Raw genomic sequence first — 27257 nt, 5'->3', positions numbered from 1 at the left:
TTAATGTCAGAGGCGACTTACTAGTCATGGTGAGTAAAACTAACTTGTCTGAAGTCTGAGAAAATAACGGAGATGATGTCATCAAGATGTTTTCTTATCTTGAATTGAAGACAACAAATTTAAAACAGAAAGCCTGTGTTTGAAACATGTTGCACATGACGCTGTAGTTATTGTTGTTATGACGGATTAGATTACAACTAATTGATTAAAAAGTGTGGCATAATTAAACTGTCCAAACCTCCCATCTCTCCAACCTTAGAGACTTCTTACAGACTTACATCATCCTGCACAGATGTCCTGTGTGAGCAAAATCTGAATATGACTTGTGACAAGACAAAAACAGAGAGACTGTCTTACGCTGCGTAGGTGTTCTCTTGGGCCAAGAGGAGCCCCGGTGCGTTTAAAGGCCAGTAGACTTCGTTGGTAAGAAAGCGTTTCTGGACAGTGATGGGATTATAAAGCCTCCTCAGATCCCACGTCTTCACGAAGCGGTCCTCTCCTGCCGTCACCAACAGGTGTCTGTTAAAGAGAAAAAGAGAAACAGCTTTAACAACTCGTCAGATGAAAAGTGTCCGTCATCCATTTTTGATTAAAGTCGTGCTCATGGTGAGAAAATTCCATATTTTTCCAATTGCGAGAAATCTATAAATGGATAAATATGTGAATTTACTTGAACACATCATCCTCCTAACATTGATCAAAGCTGACAGCGCTGTCCGCCGTAAAACAAATGAAGACAGGTCAATCAATACCAGCAGATCTCAATGCGACAGAAACACAGTTTATAAATGTGGAGCGCAGATGACAAACTGTTCAGGTGAGAATCTTGAAGAGATGCCAGAGTGAAGCAGAAGGGGCAGTTTTATCTCTTTCAACATGGCTGTGTAATTAAAAGTCAGCGATCCAGACAAGATTTGTATCCTCCCGGGTCTCTTTGCTGCCAAGAGAACGACTCTGTCTGTTGGGGATTAATCTTGTTATTCACATATGTATCTTTCATTCAACTTAGGGTCTGTTCCTTCTAGACCTGACTAGAGGGAACGGACCTAACCCTAACCCCAACCCTAACACCCTAACCCTAACACCAACCCCTAACCCTAACGCCCTAATCCTACCACCCTAACCATAACACTAAACCTAAAGAAAGCAAACAGTCTAAAGCATAAATGATGAATAACAGACACAAGAAGGTGGTTGTAATCAGCTCAAAGCTGCCCAGAGATGAACAGTGCAGCAATAACGATTAATATCCTGAATCTAAGGTTTGTCAGCTCCTTAAAAGAAGATAAAGCTGATTCATTCTCATTACTGGAGCTGTTTAGGGCGAAAAAAGAATATGAAACTCCTTTACATGAGGAGGTGGATGACACACCGACTTGCCCAATATCACATTTTTGATAAAACGGCTTGGAATATGGCTTTACTCCTTGTGCTGACTCGCACTGCGTATCAGTGCTGTTACTGAATCCTTGTAGGAGACACAGGTGATGTTAATGAGCCGTCCATCCTTTCCTCATCTACACATTCATCAGCTGAGTAATGATGCAGGGAAAAATAATTTGAGGGGGATGATGCGGCCTCCACAAGGGTTAAAGCGAAGCGTTGAGCTATGACCTTTTACTGCTCATCAGATATTAGTGTTCACCTCTATGAATAGTCTCATTTATAGTATGTATCAGGATTTGAGGTGAAGTCACATAAGTAAAGTTATGAGCAGTTTATCTGAATTAAAGTTGTGTATTTCCACCAGTAGTTTGGTTCGTTTGGCTGTAATAGTAAGACTAATGCAATCTGTGTGTTTGTACCACCAAATAACTGCACAAAGACACCTCTTTAAAAACAACAAAAGTTTTAAAAGTTTGTATCTAGGGCTCGGTAAATGAACTGTGAAGCACTGAATGTGTGTTTAGACCAAGCGGCAAACCTCTGGGGCTGTAAAATGAAGCCAATGCGGAAGTGCAAAAAACTGCAGTTCCTTGAATGGCGAGTCAATCCCCATAGACCTCCATGTTAAAATGCCCAACTTTACAGCAGAAATAAACATGTTTACAGCCTGGTACAAAAAACGGTTTTGGTCTCTAAAGCTAATTTCCCCTTTCATGACAGCTGTATGGAGGGTGATTTTTTTAAAACTCACCCGTTCAAGTTTTATTAAGCCGTAAAGTTCTGCATAATGAAGGACATGGCTGCTTTGAGTGACAGGTCCGCCAGCCGCTAGGTGGCTTATTTCAGCCATTCGGCCCGCCTCTTTGCCCGTTTTTGATTGGCTGTGAGTTAGACAGCATCACGTACTGCCAAGATGGCGACGGCCAGAGCGGCTTGGCTTTGAGCTTCAAAACCGCTCTTCAGAAACCAACGAGTGACGTCACGGTAACTACGTCCATATTTATATACAGTCTATGGTTTAGACTCAGAGCTGTGTTTGCTTATTCTTTTATTAGATAGTTCCTGTTTTAAATCTGTCAATTAACTGTCAATTTTAGACTGAATTACATTTAGGTATTCCTCAAAAACTGAACAAAATATCATCTTGGAAATGGCGCCGAAACTCAGGTATTATATCAGCAGAAGAATGTGAAAGTCTAGTATACTGGTATAATCTAGTATAACTGGATGTTAGTGTGGCGTTTTTACATGGATAAACCTCATATGAACAGATGGGAAAACTGGGTTGGACTTTCTGGGACGTCCTAAACTGGTTAAAAGTGTAAAATGAGAGTATTTTCCATCATTTGGTAACAAGAATCAGAATCAGATTTATTTGCTAAGTAGCAAGTAGAAGGAATTTAATGTGGTCCAGATGTCAACAGAAAGTGCAATAAACATAAATATTAAGTAGTAAACATAAACCACAATGTAAAGTTTCTCAAGCACAGATTCTTGTGCCGCTAATGTTCAATCTCTAAAGGTTCAAAGCTGAAATTATGCAAAACAACAAAATCGTTAAACCAGTGGACTGAACAGAAGAACGACTGCATGTGACAAAAGTCTTCCAGTAAAAAGATAAAATGGAAAAATTATATTTTAGCACCAAAGATGACAGATCAAAAGTCAGAACTCAGCCTGAAGTCAGTCCTCTAAAACATAAAAGTCTACACTTTGATGTAGTGACGGACTAATAATTTCAACAGCACCATGAGAGCAAATCTTCTTTACGAGATAAATGAAGAGAATAACTACCATTAAAATGAATAAACACCAATAACAGTTTGAAAGGTGCAACACAAATCAACTTTTCTTGGTCACAAATGTGTGTTTTTCTTCTTCCAATAATCCTGCGCTGCTGTATTCTCTGAAGGTCTCAACCCAGATAAATATTCCTAACAGGAAGCTTTATAGTAATTTAGGAAAGATCTTATTCAAGGTGACGTGAGCTCAGAAAGGCTGCAGCCTGAAGGTCAGCGGAAGGCCCAGCAGAAGAGCAGATAGGAGAGGTTACGTCATCTGAATAGTGATAGCTCAGAGAGAGGACATGGCTGCACGCCCGGCCTTGTGCTCTACATTCTGAATTAGTGCCTGAATACTCTGGAGAAAAAAGGGGCTGCCAAACATCAGCACAACTTTCTGCATTCACAATTTATTGTGCTGCCTTTAACCCAACCTTTTAAACTGGCTGTGAATAAAACTGTCAAGCTGAAGCAGAAAAAAGTGAAAGAGGCTGAAAAAGATAAACAAGAACAACAGGAAATTCGGAAATTTAGGAGGTTTAATTGTTTTCCTGTCTGGATGTTGATCCTCTTTTTCACCGATTTTCCAATTTATCTTTCTGTATTTGTAATATCTGGACATATAACATTTACTTGTCATTATCATGTTATATGTTATGTGGAGAATAATTAAAGCTCATAAGGGTGAAGTCTTACTACTGCTGCAACTATTTTGATAATCAAATAATCGTCATTTTTTAAGCAAAAATGCCAAACGTGCTGGTTCCAGTTTCTCAGATGTGAGGATTTGATGCTTTTTTCCCGTCACTCATGATAGTAAACTGAATATCTTTGGATTCTGGACTGTTGATCAGACAAAACAAGACATTTGAAGACATCACCAGGGTGAAAGTGTTTACCTGTTGGCCGGACAGAAGGACAGAGCCCGAACAGCCTGGTCGTGAGCCAGGAAACATCTGTAAGGCAGCAAACTCAACGACCTGTCAGACTCTCGCACACGTAACAGCGCAGACTTCGTGGTCAGATCCCATAAACCTACCACACCTGGAGAGAGAGAGAGAGGGAGGGAGGAAGAGAGCAAGAATGTGAATTACGGTCTCTTAATTTTCAATAAACAACGGTACATAAATAAAGCAGAATATGAAAGGCTCAGTATAAAAGAGAAAAGAGCTATTTCTAATGGGAGAGAATACTTCTTCCATCAATAACAAGAATAAAGAAGAACCTGAAAGGATCAAGACTGCTCTGAACCGATTAATCAAGACACCGCCCAGGAAATCAATTCATACCATCATAGAATCCAATAGCCATTATATTGTGTGGTTTTTCAGGCAGCCAATCCATAGACAGGACTTGTCCGCTCTTTTCCTGCCGAGGGGATTTTAAGGAGCCCAGCTTCAACGACAACACTCCTTCTGCCTGCAGAGAACGAGAGAGGAACAAACTAATGTATTTACTGTTTTACTGTTACTATCCATCTGTACTGTGTGCTACCTTCTTGTAAACTGCACTGAGACTACTGTGATTTACTTACATAAATCATTGCATCTACAGTGTAAAGAGCAGAGCTGGACGATATATTTTCATGCTGACTGTCAAGCAGACAAATATAAAACGACTTAATGTGCAGGAGAGCAGAATAAGGCCAACCAACAAATACATCGAGAGAACCATGCCACCGTTTTCAGATGAAATAAGAAAGAGACAGAAAAAGACTTTCAAATATAAAACCCACCTTGTAAATGAGCGGCAGCTGTCTGGCTTCTCCTGCCGAGTCAAACATAAATCATGGTTAGAAACTGTTTATTGTTGATTATAATTAAAACAAAGCAACAGGATTCATGTTTGTGAAGTTGAAGCTGAAGACAATGAAAACACAAGAACTTTCTAGTACAAAAAGCTAGAATCTAGTGTTGGATGTAAATATAATAAACTAATGTGACAGACAGTTTCACAGTTTTTATTTTACAGTTTCATGTGAAGCCATCTGAGGAATAGTGAGGCTCACAGGCTCGGCTCCACATCTACAGACTTTCATCAGTCTAACGATGCAGCAGTCAGAATGAAACTCACTTCTCATTCATGTCTATGCAGAACAGGATGGAGACACATTTGCTTCCGGTTGTAAATTGACCAGCTTCCATCACTTCACACAGATTTCAATCTTTATAACTTGTGAAATTGTGAAATCTTCTCCAATGTGCAGCCAGTCTCATTCGCTCTGGAGGCTCCATAAACAAAATATAACAGCAGGATTTCACACGTTTCTCCTTTTTTTTTTTGTCAACTTCTCAAATACATCAGAACATGTTCGAGTCCGAATTTAATACGAAATATGTGAACAAGCTGTGGAAGAACATTCGCGACAAAGGCTACCAACAGACGGACGTTTATGGTCATGCACGAATAATCTGATGTCATCACGAGGAGGCTGAAGCCCTGGTTTTTGACTTGCAGGCAGCATTTTTACATACATTCACCTCAACTTTTGTAACTTTGACCATGTTTAACACAGATATCCCACATTATAAAAGTATAAAAATAACAGAGAATCACAAAAAACATAATCTGCCTCCTTTAACCAAACGTACAATTCATTCTAAGGGGAACATCAATATTAGACAGACTGATGGACTATCATTACCATCTCTAGAGCTCCGCCTCATGTGGTTAAGAGCGACTGGATGTTAAGCACCACTTTAGAAGTAAATGTGTTGTGCCTGCCTTGACAATCACTGTTGTGTTTAATAGATGCAAAATCCAATAACAACAAAGGGTGTCAGACTGTTCCCCATCATTAGTTCTCTCTCTCCACCTCCAGTTTAGATAACTGAGAGTTCAGATCAATAGAGTCCTCTTCCAACACCCTCCATCAACTCAGCCCCGACGCAGAAAAACACACACACTACTACTTTTATAGAAGACTCTCCAGCCTTAAATCAAGTCCTCATCGCTTACTTGTTCCAGACCAAGCACAAACATATCGTCAACATGGCTTCACAACCCAGATCTGTATTTAAACCCCATGTTGATGACAAAATATCGCCTTATCAGACATAATTTTGCTTTGACTCGTCCTCACAAAATAAAGGTCTTCTGTTCAAGTTCAACCATTTTAACACGTTGATATTCCATCATTCTGACACATGAGAAACCTGCTACGCTCATAACTTTAAACATCTGGTTTAATGAGGTTTAGCAGTGATCTGTACATTTCTAAAGCTGTACAACTGCAGTGTTGTATGAACAGCGATGAAGAGTATTTCCTCATGACCAACAGTCTGGTATAACTGATGATGGTCATTAGCCTGGATCGTACACAAGGGCTTCTGTGTGAAAGCGGTAATAAATTAACATTAATACAGCTAATGTTACTAAACTTATTCCTGTTTGTATCTGTTGGGAAGTCTGACCCGAGTGGCGAGGAAGGTGTCAGGAGGAAGACTCTTGTTGAATGAGTGGAAAAAAAAAAAGAGATTTATTCTGTCCAGTGTAACGAAACAAGTGTCTCAAAAAACAAACAAACAAAGCAAGTCAGACTTAAATTAACAGGCTTAACTTTGGCATGATCATATGCACACATCTACACCGTCATCCTCTCTCCTAAACCAACATCTCTCCCTTTAAATATATCCTCCAATCTACGAGGCAGAACCACATTTCTTGCAGGGGTGTTCTTTCCCTTATACTAACTTACATATAACAAAGCTACATGTATCAGTCAACTGTTTACAACAAAACACGTCATCCACAACATGATCCTCACTACAAGCCAAAATAAGTACAAATCATATAGACACTAAACCAAACATTTAACTAATAAAATAGATCCCCCCCCACACTTGGTCTAACCCATGACATCATCACTGGTGATGTCAGCGAGAGTTTAAAAGCAGGAAGTCATTGGGTGACTCCCCTCCTTTGTGGGTATAGCAACAAAAACACAAGATAATATGTAACTCAAGAAACTCAGGACTTAAATGAATAAACAATAAGTGAATTTAAATACGTGTCTGTTTTGATTAAACTATATAAATTAAGTGTAAATGCAAATGCAACACTAAAACACAAAGAAATCACGGGATAATAAAACAAACAAAAGACAAGTATGGAGAGTAATGGGGATAAATGGTGTCGTCTCACCCACTTTGTCACATTATCTATGAAACAACTTTTCACGTAAACTCTTATGTTTCAAACCCTAATCTGAAGATAATCTCAGCGTTAGAAGCTTTAACACTAAACTGAAGATTGATAGTAAATTGGTTCTTGCAGTGAATAAAAGTACAACACACACTAAAGCACTTTGGCCTCCATGTGACCCGCCCCCTCGCGGCTCCTTCCTCCCCCTCCGCCCAATCCCATGTAAGTCCTTGATGATTGACAGAGTAGGGATACAAGAGGTGTCAGCTACTAGACCTAAATTCATAGCTTCCAACACTAACAACTGGCTCGGTGATGCATCTTCTTTGTCATTTCAATTATAGATCCTTGTCTGATGGAGAACGGCGCTGTAAATTATGTGCGTTCACGACGCCGTCTCACATTTCGCCTTTTTTTTTTTTTTTTTCTCTCCTAAAGCTTCTCCTCGACACTTCCAACCCCCCCCCCCCCACCTCCCTCCCTCCGATTCTGCAGCTTTAACAGCCTCCTCACCTCATTCACTTGCTCCTCATTCTGGTGACGGGACGGACAAAAGCCATTTATAATTATCTGTTGCAAGCGCACACACACACATCCTGTTTAACCCCGTCCAAGGCAATTTCACCTTTAACCCTTTTTCTTTCTGATTTCCATGTGTGGTCATGTAAGATAGCTGATCTGCATTCAATTAGTGCTCATCACATCTGGCTACGAGAAGCTCTATAAAAGAAATTCACTGCTCATTTTTCACTTCGTTAAGTCTCTTTACAGCCTCCGTCCCTCCCCAGTCTCTCTAGAGTCCGTTCAAAATACATTTCACCATCTGCCCTTGAAGCACATTCGAGCTGCTGAAAGGTATTTTACCTCCCCAGCCAAGTAAACTCAAAGTCAGCAGCTTAAAATGACATTTGAGTGTGTTCGCTGGAAGCCGACGGTACAGAAATTTCCACAATCTACCTGCACTCACCGTGCGATTAGTTTACAAGAACATTTATCAAATGCTTCAGGTTAGTGGAGCAAAGTGAATGTGAAGGTCGATTCTGCTGCAAAAAAAATACAGATAAGTAAACGCTGAGGTGCTTTTTTTAAAATTTTTAAATCTTTAGCAGTTATGTGAATGTAAACATTGGCCAGATGGTGATGTCAGAAGAAAAAAATCACATACAAATAATTTGCAATTAATGGCAAACGCTTTGCTGTCAGAAGAAATTGTTCAAGTTAAACTGCTTCTACTCTTAAATAAGACCACAAGGATAAACTCTTCTTTTTTTATATTAAATACAGTCATTACTTTTGGTAATTACTAGCGGTGTGCCCGAATACAATACGGCAAAGCACAAATAGTGGGTTTTATGCAAATATTTGTTTCATACAAATATTTAAAAAATGATTTGTTGGGGGTGTTCCCCAGAGATAAAGCTGAGCTACTGACACAAGCAAAGTGCTCCCAACGGACTCTCAATAACCTGTTGTTCCTCTTCTCCTTTCCACAAAGTCAGGTTGTAAAAAATAGGCAATAAATGAAAAGTGCAAAGCAGTAATTGCCTTTGAAGTTCTTCCCTACACATTACACGCTGTGCTGTCTCTGTGTTATGGGTGTATAAATAGGTAGAGGTCTGTCTGCAACGAGGCGATGAGTAAAGTTTTATCTCAGTAATCAGCACGGTCGTCTATGATCTGGGAGACTCCATTTTTAAGGATTTTTAAGCCTCTTTCCACTTTCATTCGAATACAAATACAGATACAAATAATTTTGCTGCCTCAACAAATACAGATACAAATACAAATACTGGGCCCTCTGCACATCCGTGGTAATAAATGTGAATTGTTTTTGTTCATGTATTACTTATCGTTAAATTCAGTACTTCAGTTTAGCGTGTTAGCATGTTAACATGCAAGTAGCGTTTAGGTTGATGGGAAGGTCATTTATTTTGAGGATATTTTGACCTGCTGGGGGCTCTAGATGAAAAGTCAGGTTGCTAATGTGGCTAAAAAGGAAACCAAATGGATGTTGCAACCTGATGGTTTATGCTTTTTAATTTGCAAGACCAGGATAAAACCAACAACACCACATTCACAGCAACCTGGCTGTTAGATTTGAATATTTTTTTGTCCATAAATTGTGCTAAAGGTACAGTCAGAGCTTCTAAAGCATATCTCCTGTAGGACTGCAGTCGTGACACTGCCAGTGCTCGTCAAGGTGAGTTTCTCTGGACCAAAGTGTTCCACAAACCAGCCAAGCAGCCGAGCTGTAGCACACAAAAATGTTATATTCAAATACGATGAATATTAGCCTAAAATTATCCATATGTTTTGATGCCGCATTGACCTTTCAAAAGCTCAGAATTAGACCAACTCTCTCTGCAGTCATCTGTGTGTGTGTGTGTGTTTTTAGGGAAAGACATCTTCAAATGTGAGCGCTCTGCAACCTTTCTATCCAATAACTATAACCTACGGTTGGTCGTAGGGGGCTGATGGAGTAGCTCTTTGGAAACTACAACCAATGACCCATAGCTGCAAAATAAAATGGAAATCAGAGGCCATGAAGCAACGGGAGGGAAAAAACCTGAATAGAAATGTCAGGCTTTATATGACTTTTTATGTCCGAACTGTAACACTGGATTTTTTTTCTTAATTGTAAAACCAAGCCAAGTGTAATACAGTGGAGTCTATATCTGCAGTTGAACAATATAGTGTATTTCATTTAAATTATAACACATGAACGACCGTGCATGAACTCCTCTATGTTAGCGCTCTTAAATCAGATGAAAGCAGCTGAGTGTTTGTCTAGATTGGTCCTTGCTGATGTGATTCAAAGAATTTCAGGTGAATTATGGGGCTGATGTTGGTCTTTTATCAAAATTAATTAATAAATACAAATTTTGGCAAGTTGATGTAGAAGAATTTAATATCATACGGCTTTGGGGGTTTAACTCTGTGACAAGAATATGGATTTATGCAGTGTTTATTAAGAAAACAGCCACATTTTAAAGTCTTCTTCACTCAGTAATGTAATTATGAGCATTCAAATACAGGCATCAGCCAACCGTCATGTTACTCTACATAGAGAAGATAATTAACATAAGAAAAGGCTTAATAGGATGTAAGAGGGATGTTTCTACTGTGATATGATGCAAGCGTGTGCTGTAATGACGTGCTATGATCTTAGACTGGTGTAATGTTTAATCAGATTAGCCTGTACTGCTGGGCAAAACAGACAGATACACACACACACACACACACACACACACACACACACACACACACACACATAACCAGGTTTCTGTGTATGATGGATGTGGCAGATAAGTTCGCTATTAATCTCGTTCATACAGTCTTCTATCAGCGGAGGCCCAGCGGCTGCTGACGCAGTGATCTGAATAGACTGGACCACAGGCGCCATCATCCATAATGTCAGCGTATGTACTCACACTCCTGAAGAGCCCGCTGTGTGCGCGTGTGTATGTGTGTGTGCATGTGTATATGTAAGTGTATGCATGTATATATGTGCATGTGTTTATATGTGTGTGTGTGTGCATGTGTATATGTGCATGTGTTTATGTGTGTGTGCATGCGTATGTGTGTGTCTGCATATATAAGTGTGTGTATGCGTATATGAGTGTGTGTATGCGTATATGAGTGTGTGTATGCGTATATGAGTGTGCAAGTGTGTTTGTGTGTGTGCATGCGTATGTGTGTGTGTGCATGCGTATGTGTGTGTGTATGTGTGCATGTGTATGTGTATGCGTATGTGTGTGGATGTGTGTGTGTGTCCATGTGTGTATAAGTGTGTATGCACATGTGTGCATGTGTGTGTACGCGGATCTGTGCGTGTGTACGCGTATGTGCGCGTGTGTACGCGTATGTGTGTGTGTGTGTGGATGGTTTCTAGTCTTTCAGAGGAGCAGTTAACTGCTGCCATTGTTAAAGCTGCATGAAGCAGTTTTATAGACCCCCAGGCACTAAATATGCACATGTACACACACACACACACACACACACACACACACACACACACACACACACACACACACACACAGATACTAGGGGTCTTCATGGATACTGTCCTTTAATTAAATATGAGATCTGGTCCAGTTAATGTTGTCTGATATGATGGATATGGTGCCATTTGATTGATGACATACTTATTGTCAAGTTAATCAGTATGAACGTCTGTAACCTGAAATCATTCTAATGAGATGATCCTCACAAATACTTTGACAGTACGGCTTCATAATCTGTGTGAAAACAAGTTGTCTCCTTCTAAGCTTTCACCATCATCCTGTCCATTACATTTATAATATATCAATATATCAATATTTACCTTATTGATCAGCCAAATTAAACAGACTTTCAACAAGCTCAGTTTTAAGCGGTTCGTCCATCTTTAGCTTCATGTTACCTCATATAGAAATTAACCCTGTGAGTTCCACGTGGTTTTGGTAGAAATGTAATAACGAATGTGTTTAAAACATTGCAGCAGAGCTAAAATCAAATTCAGCAGTTGTGTAGATTTGAGTGAGCCTTTCAGTTAATTATTACAATAACCCTCATTAAATCACTGCTGTACTGTAGTTCTGAGTCTTTACAGGCTTCAGCAGCAACCAGGTGACTTTAGAAAGACGACACTGCCCTCTGCTGACCACAGGATGCACTGCAGCCTCTGACTGATCTGGTGTCTGATTTATTGCTGGATGTAGAGCGGCGTATGACGGATATTTAATTGTATTTATTTATTGATTGGGACAGTGAGCAGTTTTAAACATAAATGATGCACTGCACCGGAGTTAGCTAAAAGCTAATTTGCATCCGCAGTCACCCACAGTCAAAACATACAACAGCACAACAACAAACAGAACAAAGTGAAAACTGGATCTGATCCGGTCTGTGTTGTGAGTTGGTATAAAATTTTTATACGAAGTAAAAAACCTTAGTACAGCTGTATCATTCTCATACTTTGTGTAAGTGGTTGTACGCAAATTTAAAATATTGTTAAGACAATTAGTAACCAATATCACATTAGTGGTGTTGATAATTCTAATGTTTTTCAAAAAAAAAAAAACAAACTACTTTTCACAATACCATCGCTTCCTATTTCCACAGAAAGATGATACTTGTTGAAAGTGATTTATTGATTGGTTTTAAATCCTTCCATAATACATCTGTAGCTTACATTTATACTGAAGTACAGTACAAACGGGCTGTGAAGAAATCTCCCTTTTGTAGCACAATTTTCTCACCAAATCAGGCAAAAAGTAAAAATGCAGAAGCTAAATACAAAAGCTCTTAGTATTAATGCAAAAGACCCAAAAATATCTGCTTTACCTGACAGACAGTCAGTCTAATCTTTGGTGTCTCAGCCACTTGAGATGTTGTTTTGCCTCAGTAAAAAGATCATTTTAACAGAACTTAACTGGCTCCAACAGTTAAGTTTGATATTTACGAGGCACCCTGGTGGCCTGATGGTTACGGTGTACACCATATAACCACAACGGTTCGATTCCTGGCTGGGGGACCCTGGTTTCCCTCTCCTTCCCGTCTCACTACACTGACTCTCCAATAAAGACAAAATGCCAAAAAATAATCTTTAAGAAAAAAAAAGTTTGATATTGACAGTCTTACCAGATTGTGAGATATTACAGCTGCTGTGCAGAGCGTCGGGATGAGGAAGGCTGTAAATGGTGACCACACCGGTGGACGTGGCGACCGCCAGAAGACCCAGTCTGGGCAGGAAAGGAGCCTGAAGGGAGTCACATTCATACATTTCAAATATCAGCAACTTCAGGCCAAATTTGCTTTCAGAAACTCAATATTTATGGAAGGCCAGTTATAAAAACACTCTACCTTCCTGCTACAGCTGGGCAGCTCCCAGCCTCCTGACGGACACCACTTCAGATGCCAGATGAAGCCTTTGTCCTGAGCCAAACCATAAGCCAAGGCTGGCTGGGAGTCTGGTCTGCAGAGAGCAATGAGGAGGGAGAACAATGAATTACTAAAGCAGAGTTGCAAAGTTCTTTTAAACTGTGTGCAGAGAAAAAAGTGGATCATTTAATATTTGCTTCTAAAGTTAAGAGTAAAGGTCTGGACATGACATCCAAGGACATGAAAATGGTAAAATACAAAGTGAACAGTAACTTTAGTGTTATAACAGGGGGTGGTTGAGTTGTGATTATTGTTTCATTCACTGGATTCAGCTCCTTAGACGTGAGGATTTGCTGATTTTCTCTGTTTTATGTCATTGTTAACTGAATATTTTGGGGTTTCGGACTGTCAATCTGTCATCTTTCAATTTGTCATTGATTTTCTCAATTTTTATAAACAATAGATTAACAACTGTCATTAATATCCATAAACCCCGCCGTTCACACTTCATCTGTACCTGCTGTTGTACTCCAGCTTGCCCAGGTCCCACAGCTGAATGAGTCCAGGTCCGCTGTAGGTCTCGTGGATGTAGTGCTGGTCGTCCATCCCTCGATGGCAGGCCAGAGCTACGTACTGGGTGGCCGGTGCACCGTCAGGTGTAGGACACCACTCCATGGCCCAGACCGGTCCGCCTGCATACAGGAACATGTCCCAGCGTTCCGGGTGAGCAGGAACTACCCCGAACCTGCTCAGTTACATCAACAGAGAATGAGAAATTTACTTCTGACTTTAAACATGTTTTTTTTCTTTATTTCAGAGGCTAATCCTTTCAGCAGAACAGCAGCACTGACATCCAAAAAGAGGAGGCAAAGAGCTATAAAGTGCTTATTTCAGCTTATTTCTATAAACAAGTTTGCTTGATCCACGCTGGTTTTCCGTTTTGTTTGGATGTCGATCGGCTCACCTGCTGAGTCTCTGCAGAGGCGTCTCCTCTTTACCGAGACCTTCTCTGGACACTTTGAAAGCAGCCGATTGAAGCTCCTGAGGCAGATATTTCTCCAAATCACTAAACAACACAAGAGACACACGAACATTTGATATTTAACTTTTATAAAATAAGTTTGACTTGTATCAGATTTACAGCAGAGACAAATGCCTGAACGTCAACTGGTTACAAGTAGATAAAATGTGTTATTAATGCAACAAGGCTAAAAAGCTTCATCTGACAACTCAGTAGCCGTGTTTCCATTTACCTGTTTTTATGCACATCAGAAAAGATTAATGGAAAATTAAAAAAAACTTCCTCAATTTTGAAAAAAAGTTTTTACACTCGTTTGAGGTTAATTTTTGGAAATGTCAAAAAAAAGTTTACGCACAAAATGGGAAATGGAAACACATTTGTTGAATAAATAATGATGAACGTTTAACTCACATGACTGATCAGCTGTTTAGCTCAATAGCATGAAACACGGCCAATATTAGCTGTCATGACAGAACAATAACAACTTGCCTGATTGAAACAAATTCCAGAAGACTTCTCTCCACTTTTCTCTCATCAAGGCAATAAAACTATTTGTTTTGTTTCCAGCTGGCTACTTCTTCTTCTACTCTGTTTACTGGTGGATTATTTAAGCCATTACTGTCATCTACTGGTGAAACTATGTGCTGCGTGGTCTAGTTTATTCACTTTTTTTTGCAACATTTCAGAAGTCTAATGGAAACACAGTTAGTGAGATGCTACAGTGATAAAATAAGCAGGTCCTGGTATAAAACAGTAGTTTTAAAACATAATCAGCTGTTAACAAAATGGCTACTTGATATAAGAGCAATAAAAGTCCTTAAAGTCTCCACTTGTCTTGTTCCTACAGGTCCATGTTTGTCTTCACTTTCATCTGCTGAAAGTAGAAAGTTTCTCTCCACTTGTCAAAAATCTGATTTTAACGAGCACGATTCATGACATCACAAATGAAATATATTTACATATTTATAGATTCTGGGATTTTTAAAAACAATATAAGACAAATTATCATTAAAAGTAGAGTATTTCATATACATTTTGAAACACGTCTGGAGGGTAAAAGCACTGAAAGTGATGGAAGCTCGGTGATGACACTGTAGGATTAAAACACAGTAAACCTTTCATCATTTTACCTGAACCCTTGTCAGTAATTACAAACAGAGGTGACAGAAACTACCTTTGTGGCAGCAGGTGCCAGGCGCTGGTGGAAGGGACCCACTCTGGGAACACCCAGCTGCTGTGGTGCTCCTCCCGGCTGAAAACACACACACACACACACACATCATAAAACATCACACACACGCACACATAGCAGGGCTAAAAATAACAAGCAGTGTCGTAACCAAACACTTGTTTTTACAGAGTTGTTTTGCTCTTCAGTGTCACTGAATGTGACATATTTGCGACACAGACTGTCATACATGTCATGACTGAGTTTTCTACATTATGTGAGGAAACTTTTCATAATTTAAAACAGATTTTAAAACATCGACAGTTCAGGTATAGACGTACATTGAAGGGTTGATTGATTAATTACTCTGTCAACAGACTTTCAGGTTGTCAAGTGACAACAGAGCAGCACAAACACTCACACGTCGGCCTGTGCAGGCCTCTAAAAATAATGCTGCATAATCTGTGTTTTCAGTCCTGATGTGTTTTAAAGTCTGAGGCTGTTTGATGATAATCCCTGCCGGTAAAACTAGCTAACTAAAAACACAGCGAGTGCAGCTACTTACAACTTCTTGTTGGTCTCAACGGAGTCCCAAACAGTCTTCATGACGTTGGCGGTGAGTCCGTTGGCTGTTCTGGTGTTCATGCCTGCCTGCAGGACGAGATCAGATGAGGTTTGATGAGTTTAACTTTCCCTCCTTCTGTGTATTTTCTTGCAGCTCGTCTTTCAGTTACATTTCAGTTAAATCGACTCTGCAGAGACTCTTCATTGTTTTCGGAGTATTGATTCATGATCTTGATCTCAGTTATGAAAGCACATGATTGTACAATGTGAATAAAAACACCTGAAGAAGAGCCACAGTGGTCAAAACATCTTTATGTCTTTATGTGGAATTAAAGGACCAGTCTGTAGGATTTAGTGGTATCTTCCTTCCAAACATGTAGGAGAACCAACGGTTGCTGCTAAACTAGTGAAAAACATGAAAGTCTCTCTTTAGAGCCAGTGTTTGGTTTGTCCGTTCTGGGCTTCTGTAGAAATTTGGGGGTGCAACAAGGCGGGTTCCTTGGACCCTTGGAGATATAAAGGGCTCATTTTAAGATAACAAAAACACAACAATTCTTATTTTCATGGGATTACACACTTATTAAAACATACTTATGAATATTATATTCCATTTCTGCCGAGTCTGTTCTGCTAGATGCCGCTAAATTCTACATCCTGCACCTTTAAAAGAAGATCTGGGAACAATTTATGGATGTGCAGGTACTCTTTTGTTCTTCTGTGTATTTTTTGTAAACTGTACGGATGTGTGTGTGCCCGCTGATATCTGTTAAAATGTGAACATAACCAGGAAGAATAATGGCAAAACCAAGAAAATAAGATTTGGATGATTTCCTTTCAGTGACAGTTTAGTGGAGGTCAGAACAAATAAATCACTTTGTTTTGGAACTTTTCTTTTATAAAAGGCAGATTTTTTAAGATTTCTAAGTATTCTACAGATCAGAATGACTAAAGTAAGAGCCAATTATCACATATTGGTATTTAGTTGAATGTTTCTGTTATTACATGCTGCATGTTCTAACATTATTTAATCTCATGCAGCAGTTTATGTACAGTTCAAGTACATTTTGAAGAGGATTATATGTGGACTATGTTAAGGTTACTTATTCTGTTCTTGGGTGGTGGACTGTGGGAACATGTATTTTTTTTGTTTGCAACAGTGGATTGTGCTGTAAAGTAGCTTTAATATATATGAGTGTAAAGATGTGAAAGAATCTTCTACTAAACTGAAATAAGCTTTTGACCGTGTATAACATGTAGATGAGATAGAAGGTAATAACATGTGTTTTACAGCATCTAGTCGGTAATGGACCGGGCTTAATGTAACTTCAAATACATTCTCATTCAACGTTTTCGCTGCATCCTGTGAGTACATTGGGTTTTCACAAGAAAATTGGATTTATTTCAGTGGAACACGAGTTAAAAAGACGATACTCTGCAGATTAAGTGGTCTATAGACTCTGAACGTGGTAAAACAGCCAGTATAGTACCAGTAGGAGTGTTGATGAAGTTGAATGATCTTATTTTGGAATCACAGCTTGAACGAGCCATCGCATTTAAAAAGAGACGCAGCAGAGATGAGTAAACTACTAACATTGCTCCTGTTGACGTGAGACGCTGCTGAACTTCTTCGATTCGTCCACAAATCTAAGTCCAAGTCCGAGTCCTCTCCCTCTTCATCTTCAATCTCCTCGACATCATCTTCTTCAACATCTGGCACAAAGTCTTCATCTTCTGCAGCATCGCTGTCATAGTCACAGCGTTTTCTCTTCTGGCCTTTACTCCCAGCTGTAATATAAAACCAAAACATTTATTTCAGAGTTCACTGAGATCTTTAATGCTGTTACATAGAGGTGGGTTATATAGATTAAAATGATACTTTTACACAACCAATATATATCATGATATAGTAATTTATTGGCAAATTCAACTGTTTCAAAAAATAAAAAAAACAAGGTTTGAGTTTTTGGCAAATCCTGTAAATTAAATCCCTAAAAAACTCAAGTAAATTCTTCACATTGATGCACAAAAACAAACCAAAACATTTTTCAGTTACTTAATAAACCAGAGATATTAAAGAGGTGATGACTTTTTGTAAACAAGAAAAATACTTGATGCATTTCTATTGTCTTGTGTTTTATACTGTATTATTATACTGTATGTTGCTCAACATTAACCATTACAATAGGTGATATGGTGAAGTTCAATGCTAATGGCCGCCTCATAGCCAACTTAAATTTGCCTTGATAACATTTGTGCGTCTAGTCCGCCGCTGACACAAAGTTACTACACATACATGTGCACTTTAGCCTCTTATCTTACTGTTTCCTATTGATCACCACACTGTCATGAACACGACTGTGACCGGACTGGTTAGGAAGGTGGTAGGAGTCAGACTCAGACTCTTGTTGAATGTCTAAAAACTGATTTATTCAGTCCAGTGTAACAAAAAAAAAGGTGTCCAAAACAAATGACATTAATACAAGCTAATCAAATGTAACTGGCTCAACTCAGGATAAAAAAAACTAAGACATCTCCCCTTAAATAGAGTCTCAAATCTACCAGACAGAACCATATTTATTGCAGGGGCGTCCGTTCCCTTCTATCAACTTACATATAACAAAGCTACTCGTATCAGTCAACACTGTTTACACAAAAACATCCACAGTATTAAACAGCAACATGAGCCAAAACAAGCACAAACCATATAAATACTAAACCAAACATTTAACTCAGTAAAATAAATCCCCCTCTACTTGGTCTAACCCAGTGACATCACTGATGATGTCACCCAGTGTTTAAATACAGGAAGTGGTGACACATGGAAAGTAACTTATGGATCGCAGAACTAAACCAATAAACAATCACTAAACTTAATATTTGTCCGTGTTTTACTTTAAACAAACAAACCCGGGATAGTTTATGTCTGCAAGTTACAAATTAATTTAAGAACTATGGCTAAAACAAACAATTATTATTAATGGTTAAATTAGTAAACAATATGACAGAAATGGCCTGTTCTCACCCACTTTGTCACAATGACACTGAACTATCAGCCAGGAAAAATTAATTTCAAAGGATAAAAGGAAAAATTGGGGTAAAAAAAACTACATTAGTTTCTCTTGAATAGCACATGATGATCCTCATACAATATGTATTAGTATATGGTATTGCCTGTCAAGCAATACATGTTTTAATTATAATAAACTAAGTGTAAAAATGATAATTAACCAGCAGAGACTTCAGGAAGTTATCTGCTCCCAGCCAAGAAGCAATCTGGCAAACAACTGCCTGTAAAACGGCGTGTAAAGTGTTGTTTTTGTACGTATTAAACAAACAACATGCAGCATGTAAGTTAGTGAGTTTTACAAGGTGTTGGTAGACGGATTTTGTTACCAAATCTGCCAATTATTTTCTTGTTTTATCAGTTAGTCTATAAAATGTCACATCATTATGAAACATGTCTGTGATGTGTTAAAAGTCTTAATAGGTTTTTATAGCCCGTCTTTATAGGTGTACGATTATATAAAACAAGAGAAAAGCAGCAAATCTTTGCATTTGAGAAGCTGTAACCAGCAAATGTTTGGCAGTTACTAAAACAATCCAGTATAAATTCTCCAGTATCAATCTTTTCGTCTAACTTTCCACCAGAAAGTGGATAAAAACGTTGAACTATTCCTTTAACAGAAAATATAACCTTATGTCTTAGATGAAGGTGTTGTTAGTAATCGTACTGATACTGAGTCGACTAGATTTGTTTCAGGTTTGGGAAACGTAATGAAAACAACAATGTTCACATGATAAAGACGTCACATGTCACTCTGACATAAACAACCTGCCTTCAAAAATGTCGTTGTAGTTTGTAACATGAATTATAAACGTATTCAAAGCATTAAAGCCTCAACATGACCAAGATTATCCAAATTTGTTATTAGCCGTTATTGGTGCGTTAAGGGAAAGAGTCAACATTAAACTAATACATGTGATTAAAATGACATCATGTAAGAATAAAAGGAGGATTTCCACTGTACCTTTCTGCTTTCTAACTGGGTGTTTTTCCGTTTCTGTGGCGTCATTGTTGGCGCCTCGCTGGGAGCCCGACTCTTCAGCGGGATGACCGAGCACCTCTTTTGCCAAAATGTGGAGGTACTTCAATGCCCTGAAAGGATTTTTTTTTACACCAAATGATTACAAAACAAGAGGTTTACATTTTTATACTTTTTGTACTAGGGCTGTATTCACAAAACATGAGGCTAAAAGTAGCTCCTAAGTGGTTGAGTTAGAATAAAATCCTAAACATAAGGAGCGTGTTCAGTCCTAACTTGAGGAGGACTTTAAGTTAACTTTATTTTTTGCTCTCAAAGTATTTCACTAAACATTTTAGAGCTAAAAGTATCTTTTAAGTCTAAGAGAAGTTGGAGGAAGTCAAGAGGAGTCCTGAGTCACTAACAGTCAGTCAGCTGCTGCAGCTCGTTGCATCAGAGTTTTAGAAAAATACAATAACAACCTTTTTAAAGCATATTTAGACAGCGGTTGAATTAACAAGGATTCAATTAACTCACCAACAAATCAAAACAATCCAACACGACACAGAACAGGAAATGCAGAGTTTGCAGGACTGATTAACTCAGAGCATCTCAGACATTTGTCAGAATTATTCAACAAACCTGAAATGTGCTCTTCAGGGCCCAATTTGTTGGGATTATTTTTAAAGTGTATGTTAAATAATCACTTCCTGAAATAAATATAATATAAGGAGCTGATTTCATGCTGGTGAAGGTTGGTGATGTTTGATACCAGATATAATCTACTCGACACGTCAATATTTGACTGTTTCTCTGTTGGTGATCGCGTCTCTGGAATCATCTTCCCCAACATGTCGGATTGACTGAATCTCAGCTTCTAAAAGCTTTTTAGAGGGAAAAAGCCTTTTAATAAATCTCCATCTCTGTCTTATGTTCTTGTTTGTTTTAGTTTGTTCTGTTTCTCATTGTGCTGTGTTTTATATTGTCATTTATTTTACTTTATTTATATTTTGTGTGTGTGTGTGTGTAGCACTTTGTAATTGTGTTTTAAAAAGTGTTACATAAATAAAGCTTTACTTCTTTATGTGTGAAATCTGTGACTCAGCGTATTAAATCTACGGATCTTCGCACTCTTGTATATTCAGTGTTTCCTCTGTATTCAATTAGCAGCAAGAACATTACAACTACTGCAAGACATAAAGACTGTAATTTAGCTTTAATGTTATCTAACACTAACATGCAGTCCAGATGCTTTAGAGGAGGTGATTATATAGCCATTAAAAACATTTTTACCACTAAAAACCTCAACTTTAAACATAACTTAGATCCAAACAGGGACAAAAGACTGGTCACCTGTCAACCACAGACTGGTCACCTGTCAACCACAGACTGGTCACCTGTCAACCAATCACTGTGGACACTGTGAAGCATGATGTCCTCCGCAGTAACGGGTCTCCTCTTAGCTTAAGAGAGTTGATTCCTTAGTAAAAGTTTCTCTCAGCAGTTTTGTGAAGAGAGAAAACCTTCTAGCAGTAAGATAAGACTCTTCTATTTCTGAGCGTGTAGGTATGTATACTATACTAAACCGAACACAGTAGATGCAGCGTCAGACGTCATGTGACTCACGCTTTAGCGGCGCCTCTCCTGCGACGGCCGCCCGCTTCGATCTCCTCCACGGGTTCGGTCGGAGCTTCCTCGTCACACGGCGGCGGATCTGTAACCGCTTCCGCTTTCTGTACGATCTGCTTCCTCACGTACTTTCTCCTCGGCTTCGGCGTCCCGTTTTCCTGCAGCACGGTATCTAAATGTCCGCCCTCTCCCGCTGGGAGGGGCCCGTCTGCGGCGGGAGCTTTTACGGCAGGAGTCTTTTTGGCGGGACTCTTTTTCGACGGGGTCTTCTTGCCCCTCGATGTCTTTTTAGGGGTTTTCTCTGATGTTTTTCCATCAGATTCTTGAGGTTCCGTCGGTTCTTGCTCTCCATCTGCAGGCTGTTGCGTGGCCTTCTTTGCTTTTACGCTCTTCGCCGGAGTCTTTTTAGAAGCTGCTCCATCTCCCGAGCTCTTTCTAGGTTGTCTTTCCTGCACATTAATCGCGTCATCGGTTTCATAATCCGAATATTTGGGATTTTTCCTCCGTTGTCGTCCTTTTGAGCTGGGTGTTAAATCCCACAACTGCTTTGATGGCGTCTCCTGCCCTGCGAGGAGACATATTATTACTCCACAGGTGGACAGTGTGTAGTATAAAAAGGAAAATAACTAAATACATTAAAATAGAAACATATTTAAAAAGACAATTCAAAGAATATAGCTTCACCTAAAGTCCTGTGGATATATTTCACCAAATGTTACTCTTACAGGTTACATCCTTACAAACAGAATCCATAATCTGAGGCATAATAATATTTAATACAGCAGCTGTTATTGAGAATGTAAAAAGTGAGCACATATTAGTAATTCATACTCTTGAATTAGTCATTTGTGCAAATTAACTAATGTTTAACAAATTAATTGTTGCTCTTGAATTATTTACTTCAGCAAACAAAGTAACAGAACAAAATGTTAAACAATACTGTTAACATTTGATGCTCAAAATCCAAAGTATATTCATGTATCTCTGCTGAAAACCAACAAAATGCTGCATTAAATCCAAGCGACTTCCAAGATTAGATGATTCATGACATGACAACTTCCACTGTGTATTTTGCACTGCATTAATAGACACAGTGGCAGGTTTTTGCTGAAACATCTAATGTAGCGTCACAAAGTGTAAAGTAGATGCAGATGAATGCAATGACTGCAATAACCTGACAATATTAATATAATGGTACAAATTCAGTATTCATAGTCACTTCTAGAGCTGCTAGGATTAGTCGATTAGTTTCACATTATTAATTGCCGACTATTTTAATAATCAATGAATCATTTTGAGTAATTTTTTTTAAGAAAATGGATCAAATTCTCTGATTCCAGCTTCTCAAATGTGAATATTTTCTGCTTTCTTTAGGTCGTCTATGACAGTAAACTGAATATCTTTGAGTTGTGGCCAAAACAAGACATTTGATGACGTCACCTTGAGCTTTGGTAAACAGTCATCAACAATCTTCATCATTTTCTGACATTTTATGGACCAAACAACTAATCGATTAATTGAGAAAATAATCTACAGATGAATAAGTAATGAAAATAATCGCTAGTTGCAGCTCTGGTCACTTCAGGGCTAAAACACAGCTAGCATGCTGCTCTCAGCGCTCCTTATTTAAACAACTTCAGTAGCAATAACAACTTATAACTTTAGTTCTGATTGCTACAGTAACTAACCCTAATCTTAGCATTTTTTTCAGTGTATTAATGTGTACCAGTTGGTCAAAACAAACAAACAAACAAACAAAGTGGTGACAGATGACAGTAGCTGCAGTAAACCTTGTCCAGAGTCAGTGGCGTCCATAGGCTCCGGCTTTCTTGTTCTTTGGTTGACTCGTTAGACGCCTCCTCATGTGTGGAGTAAAGTTTCCTCTCACTGCCGACACACAGAGATGAAGACAGACGTCACGTTTGTTAACCTTTTTATGAACCACACCTGTAAAACATTACTATTTAAGACAAAGATATGAGAGTGAATTACCAGTGGTGGAAAGTAACTAAGTATATTTACTCAAGTACTGTACTGAAGTACAATTTTGAGGTATTTGTACTTTACTTGAGTATACAACACCTTGTTAAAGATCTTTGCTGAAATATTGGATCATTTGAACATTTATTGAAATGAAAGCATGTGAGAAGTTTAGAGGGAAAAATCACTATTTGGTGGAGCTGTTAACAACTCATAGACATGTGAAATGTGACCCCGACTACACACTGCTTTTTGTAAGACGTCAAAAGACAAAAAGGTTGGAAACCACTGGTTTCATCTTTAACAATGTGTTGTATTTTAAAAGCTTGTTATATTATCCATTGTGTCAAATCTTCATCTGAAAAGTAACTAAAGCTGTCAAATAAATGTAGTGGAGTAGAAAGTACAATATTTCCCTCTGAAATGTAGAAAGTAGCATCACATGGAAATACTCAAGTAAAGTACAAATACCTCAAAATTGTACTTAAGTACAGTAAGTGAGTAAATGTACTTCGTTACTTTTCACAACTGCATTTCTATCAGATTACTCGGTGTTTCCTCCTGTGGTCTGTCTGGCTTTAAGTTATAACCTTACTAAAAAACATCTTTATTGTATTTTAAATGGCTTGAAACGTCGCTGAGTAGATTTTCTAAAAGTATTACTGTAGAAAAGTAGAGTCTGAAGACACGTAATAGCGATATCACGTTGTCATATGGAAAGACTCACCAAACCTCGTTGAGTAATCTGACAGTTTTAATCTGTCTTCCGTCCCGGCTAAGCTACATGGCTAAAACACACACCAAACCTTACGTTTCTTTATAGTTTGGAGTCATCATTTAATTCGGCACAGCTTTCTAGCAGTAAAAATACACATTTACAAGTTATTTAAGTAATAAACCATCGTATCTTGACTGGTTTGTTTCCCCCTTCCACGCTATCTAGCTACACGGCTAACGCTAACCGGCTAAAGAGGCTTCTCACACTGCCGTTAAACAACTGTAATACTCTTTAGAAAGCGAGCTGTGAGTTACCGGGGACGTTACCGGCACGGTTAAAAGCTCACCTTGCGTACAGCCGTGGCTTCCTCCCCGGTGGCGGAGGCTGAAAAGCCGCGTAACTTACCGAGTCCGGTGTGCTAGAATCTGCCCACCCGGGATCGAATCCCAAACTGCGCTAACCGGGAACAACACCGTAGGAGATCACATACTAATCAACATACACATCCAGCCGTTATTCTTTTTCACGGTGGGTGTTATAAAGCAAACATCACCGGCGCTGTTTCAAGAGCTGCAGGCTGCTGAAACTCACATTCCGCTGACATCAGACCGCCATGTTACTGTAGGAGCGTGGTTCCCCACAGCGCCCCCTATCAGCGGACCGAGGAACTGCACCCTCATCTGCTGCAGCGGCCACGAGTTCAATCCTGACCCTGACCCTGATCCTGATCCTGATCCTGATCTAATACAGACCTGATCCTGACCTGATACAGACCTGATCCTGATCCTGACCTGCACCGGTGTCTGATGAAAAAATGTTGGAAATATCCTAAGATTCTCAATTACAAGAAAATCCTGGTCCAACTTCTACCCACGAATCACTTTTACATGTTTTCTAACTGCTGCAACTCAAAAAATGTTTTTGTTAATCTTTATGTGTCGTACTAAGAAGGTTAAAGTGTTTTACATACAATAAAACCCAAGGAGACTTCGATGTAAAATTACCACCATTAAATAAATAATAGAGCTGAAAATATAAAATGATAATAATAAAACTATAATAGTATTAATAAAAATAGGAATAAAAGGTCAGTCTTGCATAGATCATACAGGAGATAAGCAAACAATTAAAAACAGATGGAATTTAATGGAAAATGCCTCAAACTCCTGAACACCAGTGCATAAGGAGTGATTCACATAAAAGCCTGTTTATATATCAGCTACATTAAAATTATAAGTAATCAGAATATAAACACTCTGAAAAGGGCCATTCTGCATAAGTACTTTTACTTTTTTATATGCGACTTATTAAAAATTTGCTAAAAACACTTGAGTAATTCTACATAGTAGCATTGCTATTTTTACTTAACTGAAGGATCTCAATGCAATTTCACAACTGCCAAACATGAGCATATTATAACATGCTACTGGACATGTGGTACAGTGGTTAGTTCTGTCACCTCACAGGGTTTGAACCCACCGGCCGGCCAGCTGGGGTCTGAGGTCTTTCTGTGTGGAGTTTGCATGTTCTGCGTGTCTGCGTGGGTTCTCTCCGGGTTCTCCGACTTCCTCCCGCTGACCAAAAACATGCAGGTTAGGTTAAGTGGTGCGAATGTGAGTGTGACTGGTTTTTCTGTCTCTATGTGACTGACTGGTGAGCCGTCCCAGTGTACCCCGCCTCTCGCCTAATGTCAGCTGAGATCGGCTCCACCGTGACCCTTTAGAGGATTAGTGTTAAGAAATAGAAAGTGTAGAGTGGTTCAAAACAAATCATGAATATGTTTTCATATATATTTTTGTGAATTTCATATTCTTCTGTTTTATTCAAGTTTATCTTTTTATATTATATTTAATCCTTTTAAAAGTCTCTTCTTGCCTTGTGTTTCTTTTATGTCTTTAGTAATACTGTTTTACTTGATGTCTAGAGTAAAGCACTTTAAATTGCCTTATTATTCAAAATAAACTAAATATAATAACCACTAATAATAATAATAACCACAAAAAATAACCAGTCAACAATGGGAGAACATGTGAAACTATTTTCTCTCCTCACCAAGTATTGGTGTGAATTCTGTTGGAAGAATCTTATTCGTTTCTTCATTACTCGTCAAATAGAAACATCTAATATGGATAGACCATACATGTTGTGGGGACGATGAGTCAAATCACCACCACATTGTTTGGAACTGTCCAGAGATACAACTATTTTGGGAAAGTATTTGGAGAATCATGCAGCTTATTCTTGGCCGGCAGATCCCATTGTGACATGCGTGTCATTTAATTTAGGCGATCTGCCAGAAGGAATAACAGGAAATGACAGATACCGCCTGAAAATATTGACTGTAGCAGCAAAACCGACCCGCCTACAGTAAGATAATTGGCTTGAAATGATCAAAGAGATCCATGAAACGGAAAGACAGACTTTCCTGGTGAGACTGAGAAATGACTTCTACATCACAAGATGGACAGAAAACGTATTTAATGGAATAAGAAACGTGGTCGGTGGCTTTTCCCCTTCATCCTTCTGCTGTATGTTCTACCAAATGTTGTGCTGTATAAAGACCTCTTGTCCATAATCTGTAATATATAATGTGTGTTGGATGTTGTGGATTTCAAAAAAGATCTAATAAAATCTGAGTGTTAAAAAACAAGAGAACCATTTTACCAAAATGAGAACGATGAAGAGGAGTCCAGTCATGAAGTCCAGACACTAAAAGGCCTGCAGGAGCTCATCTGGGGAGCTGGTGTCGACCCGACGTGACTGGTAGAAGACCACGACTGCAGGAAGACCGATGGGAGCAGATCAGACGGGAAGACTGACTGTGGACCTGTGGACGTACAGAACCTGAAAAACACAAAACGTCAGCCAGGCAGGTACTGGAATTATACTGGTATACTGGTGCTGTGCTTCTCTTACCTGATGCTCTATGTGCCAGCTTACAGTCTCCACATCATCATCATCATCATCATCATCACTAAAGACA

At 38.9% G+C, this 27257-nt stretch overlaps 1 protein-coding gene across 6 annotated transcripts in view; it reads right to left on the bottom strand.

The window, feature by feature from the left end:
* Positions 1 to 27257, bottom strand: part of gtf3c2 (general transcription factor IIIC, polypeptide 2, beta) — a 38321-nt gene that overhangs the window by 6752 nt on the left and 4312 nt on the right. For 2 of the 6 annotated variants that reach the window (XM_044376546.1, XM_044376545.1), the window contains 17 exons: positions 27191 to 27248; positions 26939 to 27118; positions 25734 to 25848; positions 23367 to 23463; positions 21574 to 22141; positions 19954 to 20081; positions 17517 to 17710; positions 15927 to 16012; positions 15368 to 15445; positions 14137 to 14238; positions 13690 to 13917; positions 13155 to 13266; positions 12933 to 13050; positions 4903 to 4934; positions 4457 to 4586; positions 4067 to 4211; positions 358 to 519 (listed from right to left, as the gene is read on the bottom strand). In XM_044376546.1, the coding sequence (XP_044232481.1) occupies positions 358 to 519; positions 4067 to 4211; positions 4457 to 4586; positions 4903 to 4934; positions 12933 to 13050; positions 13155 to 13266; positions 13690 to 13917; positions 14137 to 14238; positions 15368 to 15445; positions 15927 to 16012; positions 17517 to 17710; positions 19954 to 20081; positions 21574 to 22141; positions 23367 to 23391 (2108 nt within the window). In that variant the 5' untranslated portion in view covers positions 23392 to 23463; positions 25734 to 25848; positions 26939 to 27118; positions 27191 to 27248. Of the gene's footprint in view, positions 1 to 357; positions 520 to 4066; positions 4212 to 4456; positions 4587 to 4902; positions 4935 to 12932; positions 13051 to 13154; positions 13267 to 13689; positions 13918 to 14136; positions 14239 to 15367; positions 15446 to 15926; positions 16013 to 17516; positions 17711 to 19953; positions 20082 to 21573; positions 22142 to 23366; positions 23464 to 24283; positions 24576 to 24620; positions 24860 to 25733; positions 25849 to 26938; positions 27119 to 27190; positions 27249 to 27257 lie in introns of those variants that run through there. The other 4 variants (XM_044376548.1, XM_044376547.1, XM_044376544.1 and 1 more) reach the window with 4 other exon arrangements.

The sequence above is a fragment of the Thunnus albacares genome, chromosome 16 (genome assembly GCF_914725855.1).
Source record: "Thunnus albacares chromosome 16, fThuAlb1.1, whole genome shotgun sequence".
NCBI classification, from domain to species: Eukaryota; Metazoa; Chordata; class Actinopteri; order Scombriformes; family Scombridae; genus Thunnus; species Thunnus albacares.
Note: the sequence above shows the minus strand (reverse complement) of the source record. Positions and strands in the feature narration are given on the sequence as shown.